The sequence below is a fragment of the Pocillopora verrucosa genome, chromosome 11 (genome assembly GCF_036669915.1).
Source record: "Pocillopora verrucosa isolate sample1 chromosome 11, ASM3666991v2, whole genome shotgun sequence".
Lineage (NCBI taxonomy): Eukaryota > Metazoa > Cnidaria > Anthozoa > Scleractinia > Pocilloporidae > Pocillopora > Pocillopora verrucosa.
In genome coordinates, this window is record NC_089322.1 from 8,208,220 (window position 1) to 8,218,691 (window position 10,472).

General features: G+C 35.8%; 2 protein-coding genes across 2 annotated transcripts; one reads left to right on the plus strand and one right to left on the minus strand.

Annotated features, from left to right (window-relative positions):
* Positions 1-35: 35 nt before the first annotated feature.
* LOC131789822 (rabenosyn-5-like) lies at positions 36-8,669 on the plus strand. The gene is made up of 9 exons (XM_059106993.2): positions 36-425; positions 1,663-1,763; positions 2,621-2,684; positions 3,351-3,512; positions 4,897-5,020; positions 5,482-5,539; positions 6,546-6,616; positions 7,128-7,214; positions 7,658-8,669. The coding sequence occupies exons 1-9, from the start codon at positions 146-148 to the stop codon at positions 8,181-8,183; spliced, it is 1,473 nt and encodes a 490-aa protein (XP_058962976.2). The 5' UTR covers positions 36-145; the 3' UTR covers positions 8,184-8,669.
* A 179-nt stretch (positions 8,670-8,848) lies between these two features.
* Positions 8,849-10,378, minus strand: LOC131789823 (small ribosomal subunit protein mS25). The gene is made up of 3 exons (XM_059106994.2): positions 10,053-10,378; positions 9,351-9,441; positions 8,849-9,219 (listed from the first exon to the last, which is right to left on the minus strand). Exons 1-3 carry the CDS (start codon positions 10,285-10,287, stop codon positions 9,033-9,035), a joined length of 513 nt encoding a protein of 170 aa, XP_058962977.2. The 5' UTR covers positions 10,288-10,378; the 3' UTR covers positions 8,849-9,032.
* Between the last annotated feature and the right edge of the window lie 94 nt (positions 10,379-10,472).

Genomic DNA, 10,472 nt, shown 5'->3' on the forward strand with positions numbered 1-10,472 from the left:
TGGGTGGGGCCATACCCCTTACCCAGAACTCTCTGCGGTACAAGAATTTGCGGTCCCAATATGGCGGCAGATGTTATGGTTTTTGGACATGATTAGCACAAATGCGGACAACTGAGTCGCTCGATTGTTAATTAACACGTGAGCAATGGAGAACGATGATATCAAGGAGGGTTTCATTTGCCCAATATGTATGAAGGATTTGGGAAATGCTTCGGTTTTGCAAAGACATTTCGAGGAGAGTCATTCCGATGACAAGGACACACTTCGCCGAATGCGAGAGGCGTTTGGCAAAGCGAAGAGAAAAATTATAAACAAAATAGAGAGTTCTGAACCAGACGGGGCAACTGTAGATTCTGTAGATGGTGTTGTTGAAAATCCTGTAAGCAGAGGAGTCGATCCGTTTCTCTGGGACCAGCAAGATTTCGGTGAGAATAATTCTTATACAATATCAGCTGAATACGTTTTAACTTTCACTGTTTGTTGTCTACACGATGAAGCAAGCTTTGAGATATTGTCATTCGTTGAGCATTTCCCTTAAAGTTTTCCCTGCCTGCGTGTAGTTCGTGGACGTCTTATGTCAACACGATGTTTCATCCATGATTCTTCAATCGAATATTTACCCTGTTGCTCGGTTATTTCAAGAGATGCCGGTTTCGATATTTTTGGCAGAATACCCCAATTTCGACAGCACAATTTATCTGCTTCAATTGGATGGTTTCTTAAGACTTGCGCATTTCATGCTCTTTTTCTGGGCATTACATTTTTTCCATCAAACTACATGGATGCGACTGAGAATCATTCACACGCTTGTAGAATGCAGCAATTTTACACTTATACACCTTGATTATTTTTTAATTAATTACTATTTGGCTTTTTTAAACATTTAATCGTTGTTGTGGTCATTTTTATCATTATTATTTCTTTGGAGTTGTTTGAAGTTAAGCAATTTCTGTAACGTTTCATGATTTGCCTTTCTCTACACACTCTTGTGGAGTACGGCTTGCTGAGATTGTAAACTGTCTTTGTTGTCGGTTCTTAATTGTTTTGCGGGAATTTCATATAGTAATGTAGATCTTCATTTTGTTTTGCTCTTCAACTTGTGGCTTTTGCGCCTTGTGCCAAGGCCTTTGGCCTTTGACCCCTAAGAGTGACAAGTATCTAATTTCTCCTCACCATATCACATCCAAGTCGAAGTCATCATGGTAACTAGAGTAAAGGGGGTAAGTTTCTAAAGAAACTGCATCAATGGGAAAGTATAGCAGGTGATTTAGTGTGAACATTTGAGTTGAAAACGTAAATTGGCCACTGTAAAGAGTAAACAAGCTGATGTTTTGAACAAATTTAGCCCTTTGCTGATCACTCTGACAAAGGGCTAACTCTCGAAACATCAGCTTGTTTACTCTTTACAGTGGCCAATTTACATTTTCAACCCTATTTTTAACACTAAATTACCTGCTAACTTGACTAACAGTTATGGTCACCAACTAAAGATGTTCCTGACTATTAAATTGATTCCTGTCAGCACCTTAGGTGATGTGTAGAGAGCAGTATGGAGAATATGCATACTGATGTTAGGGTGTGAACAGTTTAATTGAAGGGGAAAAACTCATCATCAATTTTATTATCAGTAATAACAGATTTCTTTTTGCCTCTCAAACACAGGAGCCTCAAGAAGCAGATTTAGAGAATTTAGGGAAAGACGAGATGCAGAGATTGACAGATTTGTTGTTGAAACTAATAAAATACTTATCAGACTGGAGAAGGTATGTGTATTTGCTTGGCAATGGTCAATTTGGTAATTATGTACATAGTCTTTTTGGAATAAAGTCATCACTGTGGAATTGTTAACCTTTTAACTCCTGGATCTAATTTGTAATTCTCCTTACTATCTGCCACACAATTCTTGTGATATAGCTATGTAGATTTTTTATTGGATCAGCTAATAATCTTCTCTTTATTCTCATCACTTTCTGCTTGATATTGTATTGATATTGTAAGGAGAAATTCTGTCTTGGTCACTTATGAGAGGTAAAGGGTTAACGGTTTGCAGAAGCTTACCTAGGATTTTTTAATAGGGTAAATCACAGCTAAGACTTTCTGCACTCCTAATTTGAAGTTACTTATTCTATTGCTACTTTTTGTATACTGGCAGACTGGTATTCATTTAATGAGAAGGATAGGCATTAACCCTTAAACTCCCAAGATCTGATTGTTAATTCTCCCTTCTAGCTCCTTCATATTTCCTTCTAAATGGGTTATGAGAATTTTGTATTAGGTCAAGATAAGGTCTTCTACCTGATAGGTTTGTGTATTCTCATTACCTGTTGACTGGGTAATGTATGGATGTTATTGGGAGAAGTTATGTGTTAATCACTTCTGGAAGTTAAAGGACTAATGGGGAATGTAGTGTGGGAACGATTTATGACTGTTTCATTACTCCTGTAGCACATCATTCAACCCAATCTGGTACAGCTGTGGCTGGTGTGAACCACTTGCCTTGTGTACAAAGTTATCTGACCAAAGTTTATTTTCTTGGCTGGGAATTTTTAGCCGGTAACTTTTGTTAACTAATGAGTCTGAATGCGTCTTCTTTTTACGTATGAATTTATCATGATTTTAGCTTTTAAGGTCAGGAGTTACTGTTAAAGATTCACCTGCGTTACCCACGAGACCAGGAAGAAAATGTGAGTACTGGTATCTGTCTCCTTGACCCTTGACATCCTAATATCAGTATGTATATTATCCATACTGTTTTTTGTGCATTTCTCTGTGCAGACAAAAAAAAAACAATTTCAATGGGTTAATTGAGCATTTAACCCTTTAATTCCCAGATCAAATTTATAATTCTCCTCACTGTCAACCATGCAATTCTTATAATGTTAGTTCAGAGAATTTAGTATTGGATCAACTAAGTATCCCCAAATTGATAATTTTCTTCATTCTCATCACTTCTCTGGTTGATATTGTGTTGGTATTGTAAGGAGAAATTCTGTCTTGGTCACTCATGGGAGTTAAATGGTTAATAGTGCCATTAACATTGTGTTTGTCTTTTTATTGTTATGAATTTACCCTCCATCGTTATTACCTGGTTTGTGAATGACTCGGTCATTCATACACTAAGCTGTTAGAGTGGGGCTGAATTCTTGAAATTTTTCGGCTGGTTGTGTGTTATTAGTCTTGTGATTATTGACTCTGGATGAGACTATTCTTAGTTTTCAGCTCATAAGTTTTAGAACCATGACCTGTCATTCCAGTCTGTAATAATAGACCTGTATTTCCCAAATAAGGCCCTTTGTTACCTAGTGTTTATCCATACAGTCTTAAATGCCAACCTAATATTTCCTTTACAGCTTTAGAGAGAAGTCTGGTGCCATGGATTGCTGACAGTGAAGTGAAGTTTTGCCCTCTTTGCAAGAGGCAGTTTAATGTGGCTCGACGTAGGCATCACTGCAGGCTGTGTGGGGGAATAATGTGTGCAAAGTGCTCAGTGTTTGTGTCTGTTTCTTTTTCTGGTAAGAAACTATGCTTAAAGTATACTAACTTTAGTTGTTCTGTCAGACATGATTGATTTATAGCATGAAGGAAAACACACAATTGTCTTAAGTAAATTCATTTTTGCCAATCAGTGCTTTACAACCACAGTCAGCAAAGGTGATGGAGCCTATACAGGGCATGAAATTAATTTTTCTTTCTGATAGCCACTGGGCTCCTAAATTTTTCAAAGTGGTAGCCAATTCAAAAAAAGTTGGTCGCCATTTTTATAGACAAAAAAAAACTTTTTTTTTATGCTTTCAGAGTTCTAGATAGACCCTCCAAATTAAGTTCTATAAAGTTCTACTAAGTGGACACTAGAATGGATAATATAAAACATTCAAGCTCACCTAAATCCAAGATGGTACCTAGTTTTCGATGGAGATGCATGTTCTGTGTTTTGGAAACAAACTTAACAAGGAAGTTTGCTGCAGATTTATCTTAATTTGCAAATCTTTTAAATTCATGATATCTCTAGGTATGGTTATGATGAAGCATTCTAGTTGGCGATTTGGCGACTACTTTTCAGGATTTGGTTGCTAAAGTGAAAAATTTAGTTGCACTGGCACCTGTATTAGGTGCAATTTCACGTCCTGCTATAGGACAGAATCCATTTTGTTGTTTTCTGTTATCTAATTGGCAGATTGTGTGTCTGTTCATACATATAGGTGCACAATATTTGTGTACAAGACTCAAAGTAATTTTCCATATGGTACATGTACCATCAAAACGTTAAGACACCACCCAAGTTTGGCCATACAAATATGCAATGACTCATTCAACTCACTCTTGCAATAACTCACTTAACATCAGTGTATGATTTTAGACTCTAGTGTCCAATTTTAGATGCTATTGTATGAATTAAGACACTAGTGTCCAAATTTAGACACCAATGCCTGGTGTTAGACACTTGTGTCTGATTCTAGACACTAATGCCTGACATTAGATGCCAATGCATCTGATTTTAGACACAAGTGTCCGATTTTAGATACTAGTATCTGATTTTAAACACTAATACCTGATTTAAGACACTGTAGAGTCTGATCTCAGACATTAGTGTCCAATTTCAAACCCTTTATCTAATTGAAGACACTAGTGGCTGGCCATCCCAGGAGTTGAGTGAACAAAGCCTTTTGTTTGACTTGAAAATTTGCCATTGCTGTTATTATGAGCCCTGTGCATGCAGTCTGTGTAACAATGCATTGGTTTTATTTCAATTAGTTACCTTTTTGCTTTTTTTCTATTTTATTATTTTTTTTTAATATTCTACATCACATTAATGTCGAATTAACCAAACATGTTACTTTTAAAGAACTTTTTGCTTCAGGACTATGTTACATATGTTAATATTATCATTTATTATAGTTTCTGTGTTAAAACTGGACCAGACAGGCTCAAGCCTTCCCAGGAGATTAAAGGGGCACTCCAAAGATGATTCTGATGAAGCTGGTATTCGTGCATGTCAAGCCTGTATGGATTGTTTGGAGAGGTAAGCTACAGTTGTACTTTACCATTTTCCATGCTTTAAAAGTGCAAAAAAAAGTCAATGGCTAGTCCATGATACTCAGCAGCAAACCATTCTCTTCCTCCAAGACTATCTTTTTGCAACTTTTTCACATATTGGTGTTCACTTTTTGTGTCATTGCATCTATACTCATGTGAAAATTCAAACCAGCTTTAACTTGTGTCAGAAAAACTAATCTGTGGGAGGCAGTTCCCTCCTTTTGATCTGGTGCAGAATCTTAAGGAGTCAATTCATTTATCATACAGTGAAGCAGAGCCAAAATTTGTGGTACTTAAGGTTCAAACAGATGCAGTCTTTAAATTGGTGACTACAACTTTTCTCCTGGCAACCATTTTCCACCACTTTGGCATTTAAAGGTGATTAACAATTTTTTTTTTTATAATTTCAGGCCTTAAAATGTAAATTTTGTTTGTTTTTTCTCTCAGATATGATCGACAAGAAAAGGAAAAGAAAACAAAGCCCCCTGTTGTTCAATTGTATGAGGTAATAATAAGCATTGCTAGAGGTTGAGTTATTCATATAAATTTTAATTGATGAATTAAATCATGAAAAAATATCATTTCTCTTACAGTGTATGTAAAGGCTAATTTGCAAAGATAATCTTCAGTCTCTTTACTATTTGTATATTTCTTATATATTTTGAGACTAATGTTTTTTTTCATGATTGTGAATGTAAGTTTAATTATACAGGGAGGAGTAAAAATTAATTTTATTTTTTTGTTGTTTCTTCCTTCAACCCTCTTGATCCATCTCTGTATTGCTGGTCTTTCATATTCCCCCATTTGATTTTCATCAATTTTGTTATTAACTATAATTGTTAATTTTGCCTGACCACTACACTACCAAATACACAAAGTAACACTTGGAGGCATGGGCATGTTGGTCAGCCAGGCCCATGATACACTTTATTAACTCATGTGAAAAAACTCCACTTTACAGTAATTCTAAGAACATGCTACAGTCAGAAACGTAAACCTGAAAAAACCAACTGTTGGAAAAATAGAGACCGTGTAACACAAATGTATGCCATGGCGTCATCTTTGGGGTTATAAGGCAAAACTAATATAATAAAGCCTAATAACTTAAATATAAGTGGAAAACAAGACGTTACATAAAATAGCTTAGAATGATAGGGACCACTAAGGATGGTAATGTGATTAAGGCTAACAGAGTAAGTGAAAACTAAACTAAACAAAGCAAGATGACGTGGCAAGGCCGACTGTAGAATGACACACATAACTAACCGGTCAATATTTCAAACCCCCTAACCAAGTTCCCATGCATACTACACTAGAACCTAGTTCACCTCTCTGTGCCGGCAAAATAATAATATATGTCAATTCTAATTTACACAAATAACATTTATCATTATTGGTGTTTAGTTATTAATTTATTTATTTTTTGGTGTCATTAATTTTAAACACATTGTCCACTGAACCACTCTCTTATTGAAATGTTATAACCATGATCACAACTTCTTCTCCTACAGAAAATGAAGAGCTCTATGGCAGAGGCAGAATTGTTACAACCCACGTACACCAAAATGGCTGATTCAATTAAGTCAGTATTATAAAAACTTGCCTAGACTTTTTTATAGAAGTTCATTTTAAAATTATAATGATGATAATAATAATAAAATAATAATTACATTAACAATAGGTTTTTTTCTGTTACACTGTTATTTGCAATCAGAAATAAACTACAAAAAAAATCTTAGCAAAGATTATGCAATACAATTAAAAGCAGTAGGTCTGAAGTAGGACTAACAGATATGAAATTGAACCCACAGAATGGACTTTGCTGAAGGGAAGGAATGCTCAATCCATAGTCTTGCTAACCCTCTAACTCCCAGAAGTTCAACTAACACGAAACTTCTCCCTAAAATATCCATACATATATCTAACAAACAGGTAATGAGAACATTCAAACTTATCAGGTAAAAGTTGTTATCCTGATCTAACACCAATTACTTATACCTGATTTGCAAGGACATGTGTAGCAGCTAGAGAATTAACATTAACATTTTGGGGGTTAAAGGGTTAAGAATCTTCATCTTTGTTTATTCCTACAGTTTAGGTGATATTCAGTATGATTTACAAGAAGCTGCTGAAGTGCGTGCAAGATTAGTGAGGATGTATGAATCAGTGGACATCATTAGGTGAGTTGATACTGAAGAAATTTTGATAGCCTAAGTCAGTGACAACTGTATTATGGTTAAGAGAGTATGACTGACTGGAATACCTTAGGAAGGAAGCTGGCTTTCTTTAACTGGAGACTATAAATCCAGTCCTAAACCACTCCAGGCTCAATATCTGAGCAACTGCTCACCTACCCCTCCCTTAATCCAACAATATTCACCTGATAACAAGGTTGGGTTAATGCTGGGCCAATGTAGGGTCAGGGGAAAGGGTTGGTGCACAGTTTCTCAAATTCTGATATTGATCCAATATGTTTTTGAAGGAGGGGGTGGAAAATAATAGTTTGACTATACACAAATTCTAAGTGCATAGTACTTATTTGGGGGAGTCCTCTGAGTGTGTTCTAATAATAAATCTGTTTCCATTATGATTTCATAAGTTTATTCCTTTCACTTATTTGCAGTAAAAAGATTGCAGCTCTTGGAACTCAAGCTGAGAAACCACCAAGTCATCAGACAATGAAACTCCAAAAAGGCATAAGAACTTTTGCTACAGGATACTTACAGGAAAACATGTTCACACTTCCTAATCTGCCTTCAGTGGACAAAATTACTAAACTTCAAGAAGAAAGGGCAAATGCTTTGGCTAGAAAAGCAGCAGAAGAGAAAGAAAAAAGAGAACGAGCCATGCAAGAAAGATTACGAGCAGCAAAAGTACGACAACAAGGACATGGAGACCTCAATAGAAATGAGCCTTCAAGCAAACTTAAGACTGCCCAGCAAACTCCAGAGTCTGTTATGGGAAATGGTTGGGGCCCAGTCCCCATCACTCAAGGCTCTTCTCCAGACCCCATGCTGCAGCAGATAGATATTATAAAAAGTTACATTGTTCAAGCAAAACAACAGCGGAAATTTGATGAAGTTGAAATGCTTGAAAGAAACCTTATGGAACTAGAGGAGGAGTACATTCGGCAGTATCAAGGAAGATAGCAAATTATTAGCTTCCTTTGGAAATATTTTAAAAGGGGATAATTTTGTATATGGGTAACAAATATTTTCAAAGAAGTTAATAACTGAATTTAATGCATCTTTCATTTTCGTTTAGTTTTTAATTGTTGTTGTTTTTGTATTTTTATAGAAAAGTAATCTTGTCAAATTAGTTAAAATTGTTGAAGATAACCAGAGTTTTTTTTTGCAGCTATGTACTGAAAAGCTGTGATAATATTTTCAAATTAGCATAAAATCATGTGAATACCCTGAATATAATGATATCCAAGAGCACATGTTGTGTTTTGGTGCAATTAAAATGGTGTGAAAAACACAAATAGCCTCACTGTGTTGGCATCAAATATTGCCATATTTGTGACAGTGTTAGACGATACTCCATAATTAAATGGATAGGAGTAGTCTGTATAGATGTCTTGTAAAAACCTACCAATGCCAAACAATTAAAAAGAAGATACTTTTTTTTGGAAATTGAAGAACAAAGTGTCATTATTTAATTTTGAAAATGTTTGATCACTCCATAGGCTTTTGCAGATGTTGTGCTTCAAAATTTTGTTGTTTCATAAAATCTTTCAAACCAGTTAGATTTGATTTCCCTTTGTTCCAGAAATATATTTCCTTAATATAAGAAGAACTAAAAAAGGAACAAACTGGTGTGAAAAATATGAAACCACTCAAAAATTTGAACCATGTCATACACTCGGAAGTCATAGAAGTACCTGTAGTTATTCACAAGTCATCTATTTATGTGGAAGCAGGAAATTCACAACATTTTCATATGGTTATTTTATTACAAATATCTGTTCCCATTCATCATAAGTGATCAATAATAAGTTATCCTGCAGAAGCATCTTCTTTGAGTTGCCAGAATTTTGGCTTCTTTGCCTCAGGATGTGGAACAATAGCTGTGCATGGCCTTTGTCCTGGCTTCTGACAGATACAGTAACAATGCCCAAACCGGCCAAAGTTTGCAGGGTTCAATCGGCCTGGATATTTTTCTTTTACACTGTCTTTTTGCTCCCTACGTTATAACAAAAATAATCAAATGCCTTAAATTCACATGCTTTGTTTTGAGCTGAAATCTCCTTAGGTTCAAATAAGAAATGTCCATTTTTCAAGATAAATGAAATGAATGTTGGTATCATTACTTACATTTCTGTAGCTCCAGCCACTTTACCAAACATCTCCAAAATCTCAGGCCCAGTTTTACTTTCCACATCCATTGCCACCTTTTTTCCATTACCTGAAGAAAATAAGCAATACATACATATATTAGAGTAAAAAACTACACTACTGATCCCCTTCCCCCACCCTCTTGAGTATAGCAGGCAAAGAGCTTGACAGCCCCACACCCCTCCTCAGGTTTTTAAGTTAAAAGGACAGTTCATCTGTGACACATGTTTACCCCGTCCACCTCAATGTTACAAATTTTAATGGGTAAACATTGGCAAGCCAGCCTTAATATCACTTTTGAGCAAAATCCTATACCCTGTAGGCTTGAAATTGGGCTCCCGGAATGTATACATATATCATATATGCTTTGACCTCTATGAGTAGTAATTCTGTCTCTATTAGAATTTGAACCCCCTGAAGTGATGAACGTATAACTTCTCCCTAGCTATCATGTCCATACATCATCCAGCAAACATTTAATGATAACATTCAACCCTTTAAAGCAGAAGTTGTTCTCTTGACCTCACAACAAATTCTCCTACATAATTTACAAGGAAATAAGTAGCAGCTAGAGGAAAAAATAAAAAAATCAGACCTTAGGAGTAACAGGGTTACAGTAAATTCATGTCGCAGTTGTTTATGTAACTGTGATAAAATAATGTCACAGTTTTCAATACCTACCAAAAAATACATGCACCACTGGATAGGTTAATCTGTTTCTCGTCGTCGTAATCTGGACAGTACGATTCTTGTACTGAATTTGAGGAACATCTTTGTAAATGAAATTTCTGAGGCCAAGACTCTCTTGTTTGGTAGTGTAATTTAATAGCACGTTCTTCACATCCGATTTTAATATTAACTTTCCCAAGTTGAGGAATTCGAAGGTGCGGCGAAATGGAAACTTTCCGGTCGGCATATTGGACACTTAAATTCTCCCAAAGTTCGATCTCTACAAGTCAAATTATTCACGCCATATTGTTCCTACAACTCTTCCACCATCTTGGAACACTCAATGCTTCAGCGGTCACTCAGCTGAAAATATGTTTTACATGAAGTTAAGTTCAAAGAGAAGTGCATGCCGCTGAATATTATAGAGGAGAA